The sequence below is a fragment of the Cololabis saira genome, chromosome 15, assembly GCF_033807715.1.
Source record: "Cololabis saira isolate AMF1-May2022 chromosome 15, fColSai1.1, whole genome shotgun sequence".
NCBI classification, from domain to species: domain Eukaryota; kingdom Metazoa; phylum Chordata; class Actinopteri; order Beloniformes; family Belonidae; genus Cololabis; species Cololabis saira.
This window is the reverse complement of record NC_084601.1, coordinates 1987156-2003050: the sequence shown is the minus strand read 5'-3', so window position 1 is coordinate 2003050 and position 15895 is coordinate 1987156. Positions and strand designations below refer to the sequence as shown.

Below are 15895 nucleotides of genomic sequence, written 5' to 3'. Positions count from 1 at the left end.
TCTCCGCTGTGTAAATGTGGCCCTGTGTGAAGGACCTGTCCATGTCCTCCAGGATTTCGCTGTCTGCCATGCTCAGCTGTTAAATACCTTGGCCTTTCTTCATGCACATTTTCACAAAATGGTTTGCTGTTCCACAATGGCAGCAATTCTTACCATATGTTGGGAAATGTTCACATCCACATCTGTGCACGTTGCCATAAAATCTGCACACTGCCCCTTCCTTTGCACCCGATGTGGGATTCTGAAACATGTACGATCCAGCCTAGGTGCGGTCTGCAGGTGGCAGCGGCTTGCTGTTGCGGGCACAGTCTCAGGCGGCCTGTATTGCGTCATTGCTCTCATCCTCATATTTCTCATTTCTGCAGCCCAGCATGTTTATATAGTGGACGCCAGAGTGAGGTCTTCCTCCTTGAGCAGGCGAACGCTCTCATGACATACACCCAGCACCAATCTGTCTCTTGTCAGCTCCTCTCTTAATCGTCTGTACTCACATGATCCAGCCTTCTCTCTCAGCTGTGTCACACATGCGTCGATGGGCTCTCCCTCATCTTGCTTGCAGTTGCCAAAGATATATCTTTCAAACATCAGGTTCCTGGCAGGCTTGAAGTATCCCTCCAATGCATCGAGGATAGCTTTTACGTCTTTCATTTGGTCCGCGTTAAGTCCCAAGCTATGTTTATATATGTGTCAACATTTGCTGCCAATCACCAGTTGCGACGACATCGCCACTCATTCTCACATCCCTTGGTAGTGATATTGCTCAGGGCATTGTGATGTAGGCATCTTTTTTGTTCTTTTCTAAGTGTTATCCTTCGAGGTTTGGGTACTGGACTTGGATACTTCTGACACCATGTTTGTGTGAAATAAGAGGCAGGAGACTTGTTTGTGATTGCTCTGTGAAGTAGTATTCATTAGAAACGAAGTGCAGAACATAAAGACAACACTGCTTAAGCCGAGACTTACCATTCGTGTACAAGAGTGGAGGGGGGGGTTCTTACAATGGAACATTCCCCTAAAGATAATGACCTTGATTTGGTCACCCTGTGTGTTAACGGACAGCAATTCAGATCCTCTTGCTCAGCGCCAGTGAAATTCTTTGGGCCTACCACTTGACTTTTTTTTTATTACATAACCTTCAGGATCTTTGATTCCCCCCGCCCCCCCCCCCCCCCAAAAAAAAATCCCCAATTTATCCCCGATTTTTTACCCATTTTATCACCCAGTGCTCCTACCTAAGTCAGTCTAAGTCAGGCATTGCCTCCCTCTACCAACCCCGGGAGAGCCTTGCACTGGGCTCAAGTCTCCTGGTTTTTGGGGGGTTTTTCCAGCCAGCCGTAGCGCGTGGAAGGATCACGTTATTCCGGCCAGATCCTCCCCACCCCATCTGGCTGGCCAGAGGGGGCATGTACAGTATAACCCAGGACTGTTGCATGTTTTTGTGAGGGTAGCTGACATTAGCTACCCAAGGGAACACGGGGAGAACATGCAAACTCCACACAGAAAGGCCCTTTCGCCAACCCCACCCAGTGGGCGCACTTCAGCGCCCACAGCGTCCCCGACGGGAATTGAACCCAGGACCTTCTTGCTGTGAGACGGCTGCACTACTAGCTGCACCACCGTTTAAATGACCGTCTCACTGTGTCCAACATCATTAGCGATGGCACGTTGTGAGAGGCCCTGCTTATGCAGCTCAACAATCCTACCACGCTCAAAGACAGTGAGCTTTTTTTTCCCTTTGTCATCGGGAGATCTTGACAGTGATTATTTAACAGAAAATAACATGGAATCCAAATTTTTGCACATATGTTGGCTTTTAAAGGCTGTGGTCTTGGTCAGCTGATGAACAGCCCATTTATGTTAAATAATAACAACAACAAATTGCATGCTACATTTTTTTTCCCTCTTGCTCCCATTTCTTTTTTTTGTTGCTTTTTGAAGCTCTGCTGAGTTTCAAAATGCAAATATATGTACACAGATTCACTATATATACACATTTACATATTTGTGAGTGCATAGAAGTGCATGCAATAATAAATGTGGAAGCACGAATCCATATTGCACTGTATTTGGCTTGCAAGATGCCTCTCTAATTTAAATACTTTAACAGCAGGCAATGCCTCAGTCTGCCAAAGCAATACTCTTGAAAGTGTTGGTGGTGCTTTTGATTTAGGGGATACTAAAATTACAAACACAGAGGTGATAAAAATTTCACATCCACTCCTCTCCAGCTCAGCCTGCTGTGTGGTGGGGCATGGCGGCATCCCACCATTTCTTCCTCCAGCCACAGAAAAAGTCGAACAATCAGTACTGGAAGCCTTTCGTCTGCTTTGCCCCCTTGCTGTTTCCATTATGTCTCATATCTCTTCCGTTATATCTCATATCTTACGTGGTCCCTGTCAGATCTATCACATTGCCTTCCCACAGCTCTCACCCATTTCGTATTATATGTTCCCACCTCACTTCCTCCTTTTCAGTGCCTTCGCACCACTCCCACTTACTCTATATCTTGCATTCTGGAAAGCTAGAGAAATTGCAGGGAAGGGCATGCAGGTTTGTGCATATGGGCTGCATCTTCTCCAGGTAGGTGAAGTGACAGATGGCTAAAACACGTAGACAGGTGTGTAGGCAGGTAGATGAGGCCACATGTCATAGCTGAAGTACATGCAAGCTTACAATGATGGATGCCGGGACTACTGAGAGAGGACAGAGGGCCATCACAGGAAGAAACCACATTAACCATTAAACACAGCTCAACTCAGTGCTAATTAACCCTGACTAGGAGCCTGAGGCGACAGAGGAGAGAGGGAGGCCAGGATGGAGAAAGAGTGAAGGACAAAAAGCAAAAAATGGAGAGGAGCCTGTCAGGCTGAAAGACTCAGCAAGAGGAGGCAGAAGGATAAGAGTGTTGAGAGATAAGAGCAAGAATGAAAAGCTGCTGCTGCAGAGTTGATTCAGTTTGACATGGGAAACTCTCCTTTTCCATGAACCCATTTGTGAGTCAATGGCCATCTGTGTTTTACATTCCACACTGATTTAGCCAATAGCTGCATTTTGAGCCGGGTGCAAATGGGTGAGCTGGTGCCCCCCCCCCCCCCCTGCCAGCCTGCAGAGAGGAGGTACAGGAGTACAGTCACGCTCAAAGAGCTGCGTTCAAGAGACCGCCAGCCAATTAGTGATTTGAGTGACAGCATATGGGTGAGAGGAGATGCTTTACTTTTAAGTGAAATAAATGTGGCAATAGGCCCACACGCATACACACATACATACAGATCTCCATATGTATACCAGGCACACAAACACATTTGCACTGGAAGAAAAACTACATAAATCCAGTGCATACCCACATGCAGCACAATAATATCTACTTAACCGTCTATTTGCCATCTGTGCAAACTTAATTGATATCTGAAGGCCCAGTTCAAGCTCACAGTATTCTTCATGTTACCCTAGCAACAGAGCACGGACAACCTCAAAAATTAAAAGATGAGGAGCAAAGCCTTTAGGAAAGCACAAAGCCAACAAAGAACACGACGCAAAGAATGAAACAAACAACCACACATTAACAACCTCCGTGGAAAACTCTAACATAAACAATGAAGCTTGTAATCGCATTAGCACTGATAAGCATTTAAAGATCCAATATGAATGCACTCGGCTAAATTAATCAAGAGGCAATCGCACGGTTCCTTTGTTCCGACAGTTCAGGAATACTAAAAAAGAGCTGGGAATTAAAAGCTCTCAAACAGTTTCCAGAGACAGACCTTGTGCAACAGCAATGGTGAATTTGGCAGCAATAATTGTTCCTCCGAACCGCCGCCCTGCTGAGTCACGTCCTCTTTGGTTCCAGGACTGTTTACATGACTGCAGAGTTGTGTAGGTTTCCTCTCAATTAAACGTGTTAACAACAATAGCAGTTACCTCGTAAGAGATTATAAAGCAAAATAGGCAAATAGTTTGAGAGTTTTGTTTACTTCCCAGAATTACCTTAAATTAACCGTTAAACTGTAGTTTTCTGAGACAAAACAAAGCTGTGATCAAAGCAGTTAAATCACATTTTCTTTTGTCCAATCTTGAAAAAGAAATAACACAAATATATCACTTAATACAGACAAGGTCAAGTTTCGACATGTTTAGTTGAAAATAGAAAACCATTTTCATTCAGAACGCAGCGCTTTTTAGTTCCGTTGACTTATCTACGGCAAACCATAGACCAAGACCTCGATCACCAGCTCTCCATTGTTAAAACCTTCATGAATGCTGGACCTTTTATTTTACTGCTCTAGTTTTTACCTAAGCAGATGCCAGAATAAACAAAAAAGAAAGGGCTACAGTACCACATAGTACAGTCTAGGGCTGGGCGATATATCGAGATTTTAATATATATCGATATATTTTCAAACACGATATGGTACGAGACAATATCGTTTATATCGATTTAAATTTTTTTTTTTTTTTTTTTTTTACATTTTTTTTTTAATTGATTTTTGATATAGCTTATTTTGTGACAAATTGACTTGAATGTTTTATTTGAGATTTGCACAAATGTTTTGTTATTTGCACAACTGTCAACCTCAGTGGAAAAGTCTGCCTGTTACTGTCTACATTGTATTAATTACAGTGTATTTTAATTTAATTGTTATGCAGGATATTTGTTTTATTTTATTCAAGAAGCATTTTTATTCTATATATGCAGGCAGTTTATTTTTATTTCATTTGTTTTATACATTTTGATATTGTGCACCTCTGTTAATAAAGGAACCTGTGTGACATTTGGCACGAGGCTTTGTATTAAAACTGACTGTTTTTTTAAGGGTTTACCTCAGAAAAAAATGAAACTAACAGAGATGCTATGCTATAATGCTTTGGGGGAAACCCCAATTAAGGCACAGAAAAAATATCGAGATATATATCGAGTATCGCCATTCAGCTAGAAAATATTGAGATATGACATTTGGTCCATATCGCCCAGCCCTAGTACAGTCCAAATAGAGCATAGTGGAAGATCTTGGATCTGATTTATTCTGTTTAAATTAAAAAGATCAAGTGCAATTATGATCTGGGGTAATTTCATTTTCTGTTGAGTTGTTGAGGGAAGTGCAAGTTCATATCAGACCTCGACCTGCTGGTTGAATTTATGCAGTTTACGCTGTCACATACCCCCCTCTAGTGTGACAACGGAACACTGCAGCAGGTCTGAGAGGACTGAGCAGCACCGGGACCAGCAGGCCGGCTGCATCAACGCTGTCCCGTCTGCACCATCACCACCGTCCGCACGGCTAATTTACAGCCCTGGCCTGCTCTCCCTCGGCCCCGCTTTCTTTCTGCTCCGCTCCATTTCTCTCGGCCAAAGCTGGCAAGACATAAAAATTCCCTCTATTAATTAATCTGTAACATATAGGAATGGGGATGAGACCACAATCAGTCTGAGAGTGTGTGTGTGTGTGTGTGTGTGTGTGTGTGTGTGTGTGCGTGCGTGCGTGCGTGCGTGCGTGCGGGCGTGCGTGCGTGCGTGCGTGCGTGCGTGCGTGCGTGCGTGCGTGCGTGCGTGCGTGCGTGTGTGGAGAAGGTAGAGCAGAGTCCAGCAGAGAGTTGTGGATGGTTGACAAAATAACACGCTTTGCTGGATAAATTATTGAGACTTCATGAGGAGCCTCTGTTTGAGATTGGATTTACAGGCGACGGCAGCTTTATTCAGGCACATCAAAGAAGGTACACAGACCCCATCACAGCCACCGACCTTGGGACTTGGCAGGCTCCATAAAGCAGAGCGCGGTGTGATGACACCAAATGAGATATATGCACTTTGGGCTTCATATTGATTACAACTGCGACATGGTGATTTGCTGCGGGTGTTATTCCCATCACTTGAGTCTAAATGGTGGCGTCATATTTCATGTTTAATCCACGGCTAAACTCTGACTCCATTACAAATCCAGGTGGCGGCATGATTCATCTTAAATCCGACGTTCAGCGGTTTTAACAGTGTTGATGTGATGAGCTGAAAAAACCCCACAAACATCTGCATTTTTCACGTCTTCAGTATGTATGTATTTTGTATTTATTACTAACTGAAAGATGATTAAAGCTGGTTCTTTGTACATGAAAACCAGATAAATTAGCTTTTATTTCTATTTTCTTTATTATTTTTTAGTGCAAAAACGTTTTCTATCTTAGTCAGTAATCCTGTGAAAAGCTTAATTTGGTGAAGGTATCGATCTTAAATGTGTATTGTATCTCAAACCCAATGGCTCAACATCTGAATCGAGCAATGAAACTTTTTCTGACATCAAATATGTATTAAATGATCAAAAACATGTTATCTATGGTTAGACCAATTAAAACTGCAGGTTGTTGACTGTATTTTATTTTTATTTTTTTAAGTTTCAAGAAAAAAAATCATTTTTATTTCCCAAAGCATGGTATGAAACTTTTTCTGCTTCTGCATAAATATGATTGAAACTGAAAACAGAAACAAAAATAGTTTATATGCCTAAAGATCCAAACATACGTGGTAATAGAGGTATGATCTTCCCTCATATCTTTATGATGAAATCAGGTATAAGACATTTGGTTTACAAAAAAAAAAGATTTGTAGAGCAATCTTTAAAAGCTACAAATGTTAATGTTTATTTTTATTTTTTTTGTTGCTGTTCTTCTCTGATATTCATTTAAAAAAAAAGTCTTTACTACTATATACAGGACTGTCTCAGAAAAAAGAAAATGAGAATATTGTGATAAAGTTATTTATTTTCTGTAATGCAATTAAAAAAAACAAAAATGTCATACATTCTGGATTCATTACAAATCAACTCAAATATTGCTTATTTTAATATTGTTGATTATGGCTTACAGTTTAAGATTAAAATTCCCAGAATATTCTAATTTTTTGAGATAGGATATTTGAGTTTTCTTAAGCTGTAAGCCATGATCAGCAATATTAAAATAATAAAAGGCTTGCAATATTTCAGTTGATTTGTAATGAATCCAGAATGTATGACATTTTTTCATTACACAAAATAAAGTAATTTATCACAATATTCTAATTTTCTGAGACAGTCCTGTATGTAAACCTTATTGGTCCTTTTCTGGTTTAGTTTTGCTATTGTTTGTACATTTAAATACTGGTAACCTTATTGGCTTCTTTTTTTCTGTTTCTTTTTCTGGTTTTGTTTGGCTTAATTTAGTTTTGTTTGTTTGTCAGTGGTTGTTGTTTTGTTGCTGTTTCTTTTTTAGTTTAAGTTTGTTTTTTATATTGAAAGAATTCTGGATAGCTTATTTTGGTATGTAGGACAGGCATTAGTAGAAGCACTTTGCTTCTGCCTGTGCCTTTTCACTCACTATTTTGTGGATAATGTTTGTGTTGATAATGCTTGTGTGATGTGACTGAATAAAGAATTTCAAACAAACAATTTAAAAATAATGTTTTCAATTACGATATATTCTGCTTCCTCGTAACCAACGGTGATTCTGCTATCAAAGCGAGAGATGTGGTTCTTTTTAACTTATTTTTGACTTATTTTGAATTATTTTACCCCTCAAAAAAGTTAGAATCAACCATGTTTTAGTTATTACACAACTAAACACCATAAATCGAGTAGGGCCATTTTAATAGTAAAAACTCAAAAAGGTCTAAATCTAAATTAATCTTATTTTCTTATTAATATTATTTCTATTTATTTAGTTTTACTTCTGCCATCATTCTGATATTAGATAGGGAGATGATGTCAGTGGTATCTCAGTACCAACACTGAATTGGATCGGTCCAGTTTCTGTTAAAAATGACATAATAAAAGCTTCAGATTCTCTACGTACTAATGAAAACTATCTGACATGGCTGTGTTGCTTCATGGAACAGATTACCATTATTGATAATAAAGTATTAATGCACTTGAGCTATTACATTTCTGCAAAAAATGTAGAGCAGACAAATGAAAGTGAGCCTGAAAGCTCGGTCAGCCAGATTATTCCTGCTAACATCAAACATAATCCTGGTTTCTGCAGCAGCTCACACTTGCAGTTTAGACTCTGAGTTTGTATTTGCTTGTATATTCCATGTTGAAGCTGACTTTACTGTGTTTAAGACAAAGATGTAAACAGAGCATCTGAAACTATCTGAACAAGCACAAAGCCATTTTTTCATGTCCTTTAATTAGACAACAAAAATTCAATATGTTGGGATCCAAAGATGTTTTAAGTATAGCGAGTCAGTTCATATTTGGGTCTATTGCTGCAGTTCAATGTTTTTATGTTCGTTCTACGAGTGTTTGAGACTCTGACTCCCCTCTGCAGCATCGTGAGGAAACTAAAGGGCTTCATGCGAGAATACAGAAGCGGATGGTTTGATTCATCTTCTTTAAGATCTTAGATAAACATCTGATACATCCAAATTGTTGTTGGGACAAACTAACAGTTTATTTGAATGTGATTTTAAGCTCCATTTTTTTTTTTATGTACACCCGTTTGCACCGAGTGCAACAGCTTAACCTGGTACTGTGTTTGGGTCAAAATGACCTCATTCTCCTGTTCCTTCTTTCCTCCTGCTCTCTCCTTCCTTCTTCCCTCCTCTTTTCTCACTTCTTCCCTTCCTTCCTTCCTTCCTTCCTACATTCTTTCCTTGTTTCTCCTTTCCTTTCTTCCTTCTTTTTCCCTTCCTTCCTTCTTTCCTCCATTCCTTCCTCCATTCCTTCCTTCTTTCCTCCATTCCTTCCATCCTTCCTCCATTCCTTCCTTCTTTCCTCCATTCCTTCCTTCTTTCCTTCATTCTTTCCTTCTTTCCTCCCTTCCTTCGTTCTTTTCTCCCTTCCTTCCTTCTTTCCTCCATTCCTTCCATCCTTCCTCCCTTCCTTCCTTCTTTCCTCCATTCCTTCCATCCTTCCTTCCTTCTTTCCTCCATTCCTTCCTTCTTTCCTTCTTTTCTCCATTCCTTCCTTCCTTCCTTCTTTCCTCCCTTCCTTTCTTCTTTTTTCCCTTCCTCCCTTCTTTCCTCCATTCCTTCCATCCTTCCTCCCTCCCTTCCTTCTTTTCTCCATTCCTTCCTTCTTTCCTTCCTTCCTTCCTTCTTTCCTCCCTCCCTTCCTTCTTTTTTCCCTTCCTTCCTTCTTTTCCGTGTGAATGTGTATGACTGTGTATGAATGTTGGTGGTGGTCGGAGGGGCCGTTAGGCGCGATATGGCAGCCACGCTTCCATCAGTCTGCCCCAGGGCAGCTGTGGCTACAATGTAGCTTACCACCACCAGAGAGAATGTGTATGGATGAATAATGATTTCTGTAAAGCGCTCTGGGTGCCTAGAAGGGCGCTATATAAATCCAAGTCATTATTATTATTATTATTATTTTCTCAATTCCTTCCTTCTTTCCTTCTTTTTTCCCTTCTTTCCTTCTTTTTTCCCTTCCTTCCTTCCTTCCTTCTTTTTTCCCTTCTTTCCTTCTTTTTTCCCTTCCTTCCTTCCTTCCTTCCTTCTTTTCTCCATTTCTTCCTTCTTTCCTCCATTCCTTCCTTATTTCCTCCATTCCTTCCATCCTTCCTCCATTCCTTCCTTCCTTCCTTCTTTTCTCCATTCCTTCCTTCCTTCCTTCCTTCCTTCTTTTCTCCCTTCCTTCCTTCTTTCCTCCCTTCCTTTCTTCTTTTTTCCCTTCCTCCCTTCTTTTTTCCCTTCCTTCCTTCTTTCCTCCCTTCCTCCCTTCTTTTTTCCCTTCCTCCCTTCTTTTTTCCCTTCCTCCCTTCTTTTTTCCTTCCTTCCTTCTTTTTTCCTTCCTTCCTTCCTTCCTTCCTTCCTTCCTTCCTTCCTTCCTTCCTTCCTTCCTTCCTTCCTTCCTTCCTTCCTTCCTTCCTTCCTTCCTTCCTTCCTTCCTTCCTTCCTTCCTTCCTTCCTTCCTTCCGACCGACCGACCGACCGACCGACCGACCGACCGACCGACCGACCGACCGACCGACCGACCGACCGACCGACCGACCGACCGACAGCACAAGGGTTAATTCCAGATACCTAGTGATGAAGTAGTTTACATTAATCCTCTGCTGTGTGGAGTGTTTTAGTGCTTTAGTGCTGTTTGTGCCAGCTCTTACCCGGGTGAGCTCAGACTCGGAGACGGAGCGGTGTGGGGGCGAGCGCCGCTGGTACACCGGTGGACTGATGTCCTGGTAGCTCGGGCTGTTGTCGTCCAGCGGCAGGTTCCCAGCGTCCACAGACTCCTCGTCCTCCTCCAGCTGAGACGTCATGTCCTCCGGACACATCTGGTGGTCCAGCCCATTCTGACTCAGGTTGCAGTGAACAGCTGAGCAGGTTGGAAGCCAAAGGACAAAGTAAGAAAAAAAAGTACCTGTAACAGGAAACATTATCTTTTCTGCACCCAGAAGTGCTGAGCTGACAAAGCCCTACATTCTAAAAGGCTAAATTATAAAACCCCACACTGCTGTACACTACTGCTGATTAACTATTTATCATAAATCTTACAAAATACCCTTGCTAAAATGTGCCAAATTAAATTCCACATAAACTGAACTGGAATACTAAATCTACAGAAGAAATGAAACCGGGAATAATAATGCCTGTTGAATCACATGTTAAAGGCACAGATAACGGCCGCTAGATGGCAGCAGAGAGTGAGCCAAAACAGATGAGAGACTTCACTGCATCATTCACTCCATATATTGATTAATACAATAACAAATGTTTTCACATTGTATGCAACAACTAAGTGTGTGTAGTCATCAAATTAAAGTAACATTCAAAGCAGTGTAATAGATGTGGGAGGAAAAACATATTGTTATTACGCTAATCCTTGAGGGATTTTAGTCTTTTATCAATATCAAGAGTTCAATTGCAAATTATTTAAAAACAGAGCTGGCATGCAGCATGAGGGAGAAAATCGGGATACAGCTGAAGTTTGCACAATACATGCAGGAAGAGATCAAATTGTATAAATATATCTTATATGTGTGTTACATACTGTATCTAAGGTTTGCTGTTTCATTTAGTTAAAATCCTTTCCTTAAAATACATTTAAAAGCATAAATACTAAACAAAAACATAACGAATATGTTTGATTTGGCCCCGGAATCTCAGCTGTAAAGCCCTGAGAGATCAATCTTTTTAATAGTACTTGCCACCGACTGACTCCAGCTCAATTCTCAGCCAGTCGACTCGAAAACAGAGATGTTGAAGGCGAATCCACTTAATCGATTCATGCACGCATAAGTGATTGTGTTTCAGATAGCTGTACACTAAAGACTGAGACTGGAGGTTCCAAAGGCTTAGAAGGCTTGCGTTATTGTATTTCTCTTTGTGTGGCATTTATTTATCATTTTCTCCATGAAGTAATTATTTATAGTTTATTTCTTCAGAAGTGTCTGGGACAGGTATTATTTTAGTGTCATCAAGCACAGAAGTGACACGTAACAATGAGTTGTTAGATGTGGGGAAAAGAAAGAAAGAAAGAAAGAAAACAAGCACTGTCACGCGTACAGAATCAAAAAATGCTTTTCATCACTCCTGAAGGTTAGTAAGCTCAACAACTATGGATTAATGAGCCAAAACAGTGATTTTTTAAAAATGTCTTATTCTTTTTAAAGCTGCATAATGTGTTTCACTTAACAAGTGAAATGAATGAATAAGTGAACATCAGAAAAAAATACACCATCTGTCTGAAACATAATCATCCATGAAGTATTTATCCAGTGGGAGGCTCTGATCTATTTGCTTAGTCAAATCGATTCTTTTTTCAGATAAGTTATTGAACCAGTGATGCAGTGAGAAGCTTCTCATTCTTTAAACAACTGTCTGTCTTTCAGAAGGGTCAAATTGTTTGCCTCAAGCAAAGAAAGCATCTAAGGACATTGCTGAAACAATTCAAATTTAGTTAAGCACTGTCCAACCATTATTAAAAACTGACATTTTGTTTTTCCTATTTCTTATATGTGCATTTTCTTAATTTTGGCCCGATCCTGCTTCTTCCTGTTTGTTGAACAATAGTAGAGGAGCTGGACCAAGAAGGGCAGCCCTCATCAGTGGCATAATGAGGCAGAAATGCATAAGGTAAAGTAAAAAGAGGAGACTGGGGAATGTAAAAATAAAGGAATGCATGTATTAGGAAAAGGAAAAACTATATATATATATATATATATATATATATATATATTTCTGCTTTTATTTTTACTTATGTCAGTTTTGGTCCTCCATAGGGAACCATCTTTAAAGGAAGAAATTTGGCTGGGAAAAAAAACTTGAACGATGGTGATCAAGGATTACTTAAATGTTTGATGAAATTAAAAAAAAAGGAGAACTCACAGCTGTGTTTAATAGGGAAAGTAAGAGCATTTTCACACCACAAGGGATTGGAACTAAACAGCTGTGCAGCCTTAGGAAAACCACTTATCAATGAGGCTAATTGGGAAAAAAATGGAATGTGCTGAGGAGCATAAAGATTGGACTCTGGAGCAATGGAAGGTCATGTGGTCTAATGATTCCAGATTTACCCAGAGTTCCAGAGTGATGGGCAAGTTAGGGTAAGGAGAGAAGTGGATGAAGTGATGCTCCCATCATACTAGGATCTGCTGCAGTCGCTCAGGTGGAGGTTCAGGAACGTTATGTGCTCAAAGAATGAGGCCAGCTGAATATACTGAATGACCGGGTTATTCCATCACTGGAATTGTTTTATCATATTCCAAGATGACAATGCCAGGAATGACCGAGCTGCAACTGTGAAAGAGCAGTTCAGGGGGCATTAGACATCACATGCATTAGCCACCACAGTGTCCAAATCTCAACCCATGGGGAACCTTTGGGATGTGCTGGAGAAGACTTTATGCAGCGCTCTCACTCTCCCATCCTTAATAAAAGATATTGATAAAAAATGAATGCAACTCTGAATGGAAATAAATGTTGTAGCATTGCAGAAGCTTATCGGAAGGATGCCACGGCGAATGGATGCCGTAATCAAAGCTACGGGCGGTCCAAGACGTTCTGATTAAGAGACGCAGGTCTAACCACATGCTGATCCCAGAGGAACAAGCAATGACTCATGACTGCCGATCAGAAATAACTATCTGAAGACTTCTGAAAGCACACGAAGATACATAGGCATCAATGGTGATAGAAAGATGGCTGCATTGCAAAACAGCCAAAAAACTAAATATAGCCTGCTTACTGGCAGAGCAGCAAGTCATAATCAGGAACTCATTCAGACTACATGGCACTTGCAAAAAGCTCTGGCACAAGTTTAGCTAAATTGCTCCATTAGTTAAACCCTGGTAAACCCAGAATATAATTTCAAATCCTTCTCCTTACCAGAAAGCCCTTACAAAGCTCCACTGCACGTTAAAGGTCAGACAGTTGTTATATCATAGATATGGACGGTTTATTTATTTACCAAAACTCATACCCATGTGGGTGCCTTGCAAAATATACAGAGATAAGAGCTGATCCCAAGATCCCAAAAGAGAACTTTGCTCTTAGATTGCAGGCTTGCTTGTGGTTCCTAGAGTTTCTAAAAAGGAGATCGGGAGGCAAAGCCTTCAATTATCAAGCTCCGCTCTTGTGGAACCGGCTCCCTGTTCGGGTTTGGGAGGCAGACAACCTCTCCATCTTTGAGATTATCCAGCATGACAAGAACATACCACTCTTACCAACCAACTCCTGATGCTCAGATGACCCCCCCCCCTCCCCGTCTGGCGTCAGAATAACTCAATTAAATCTGTGATGTCAGTTTCTATGGCAAGATAATGAAATTCACAGTGGGTGGTCCTGCTGCATGCTCTGATACATCTGGGAAACAGCAGCAACACAATATGATGCAAACAGCAAACATATGTGAGAAACAACCGTCACCACGAATCACACCCTCCTCAAAACAAAGCCAGGGAAATACTTTAATACAAATTCTACTAATAGGTCACAAAACTAAGCAGTTTGTTGAAGGAATGTTCAGATTCACTCATGTTTACATTATTCCTCGAATGTGAAATTATGGAAATTCAGTCTGTTTCCATCATTCCATCCAATTCACTGACATGCGAGCTACAGAACTGCAGCTTCACATCACACGCTTTTTTTTAATATATATACATTTATGGTAAATCCTCCTTCTCCTCCTATAATTATGCATATCAACCCAACATTTTAACAGGGATGTTATTAATAAGTATTATTAAATAATAATTGCATTGAAAAAATTTAATCTTTAATTGCTCAGTTATATGAGTTGCATATAAAGCCCAAAACGGCTTAGCTCCGCATTATTTGCAAGACCTGATAGTGCCTTATGTTCCTGGCAGAACTGTCCGTTCTCGGAGTGCAGGTTTACTCGTAGTTCCTAGAGTATCTAAATGTAGAGTCAGGCACCATTACTATGGAACCAACTTCCAATCTGGGTTAAGGAGGCTGACACCACCTCCACCTTTAAAACTAAACTTAAAACCTTTCTGTTTAGTAAAGCCTATAGTTAGTGTTTAGTAAACCTCTAGCTGGTGTTGGTAAATCTCTAGTTAGTGTAAACTCTAGTGTGTTAGAGTCAGTATTCATAGTTGCAGCTATAGAACAAGACTATAATAGTTAGTCTCAAATATAGCTTGGCGGTAGATATGCTGCTATAGGCCTATGCTGCAGGGGGGCACCGACATGATCCTCTCCTCTTCCCTTCCTCTCTTCTCCATTTCCATTTTTATTTATTATAAGTATCTCATAGCCATCATTTTTGTCCATCGCTCCTGTAGTTTCTTCTGCTGGCCCCCCCTTTTTTCTCTTTTGTGCATGTTTGTGCATGCCGGAGCTTCAGGAGCTGCGTGCTGGCCTGCGGTCCCGGTCCCCCCCCTCCCGGTCATCCCGCTGCTGCTTCCACCTGCCTGCTGTGTGCTGTGTGCTGCTGACGTCCCCGACCCCCCAGTCTGGCCTTCGCCAGATCCAGGTCCTGCTCAAGGTTTCTTCCTCCTAAAGGGGAATTTTTCTTGCCACTGTTTGGCTTAAGGTTTTTCTCCCACTAGGGGAGTTTTAACCTGCCATTGTTTATGTAATAATTGCTCGGGGTTTATGTTCTGGGTCTCTGTAAAGCGTCTAGAGACAACATCTGTTGTATTAGACGCTATATAAATAAAATTGAATTGAAGTTAGCAGTTGTGTTTAGATCCCTGTCCTGGTCAATTGCAGATAATTATAAAATATAACAAGTGAATCAATATGATTTATATTTAATGGGGGAATATTGCTGAAAGAAAAATATAGTTTTTCTGTGCTTGAGGGCATATTTTTGGGTATCTGAAGCAACTACTAAATTAAACCCTCCAACATAGGGCAGCACCCCCATATTTACTTGTTGGCAGCTGGTGTATAAAAAAAAAAGTAATCTGTTCAAATTTTCAGCAATCTATGACATCACATATAAGAACAGACATGTCCTGCCTCTCTGACGTGGGGAGCACAAGGCTGGAACACTTCTCTCAAAAGATGCACACCCCACAAAGGGAAGGGGGACACTACAGCCTGCCACTATAAGCAGAGCTGTAAAAATAGATCAGAAAATAGTGTGTATAATAGCCGGGTGTAGTCAGCATCTTCACTCCACAAAGGGTCTCTGTCGAGATCTTTGTTTGAAGATCCAATAAATAGATCAAGAGGTGAAATAGGAGATATTTAAGGGGAGTCATGGGGATGGTCGATATTTCTTTCAGTGGTGGCCCAGTAAACCTGAACACCACTCAATAGGATACTTTTAGACTAAAGTGGACCTAAAGAGAAACACAAGTATCGTTTTATCTCTGCATCACTGAACTACAAGCAGAAAGACAAAAGATAAATTGATAAAATGCTGATGATAATTACAAATGTCATGACTTCTTCACCAGATCAATCACTCTTGTAAAATGTTTGTTTGGTTTTTAAGTTGGTTGTCATAATCATCTTAGA

General features: G+C 40.7%; 1 protein-coding gene across 2 annotated transcripts in view; it reads right to left on the bottom strand.

Moving 5' to 3' along the window:
• Window positions 1-15895, bottom strand: part of samd12 (sterile alpha motif domain containing 12) — a 255222-nt gene that overhangs the window by 222220 nt on the left and 17107 nt on the right. For both annotated transcript variants that reach the window (XM_061741740.1, XM_061741739.1), the window contains one exon: window positions 10066-10274. In XM_061741740.1, the coding sequence (XP_061597724.1) occupies window positions 10066-10274 (209 nt within the window). The remainder of the gene's footprint in view (window positions 1-10065; window positions 10275-15895) is intronic.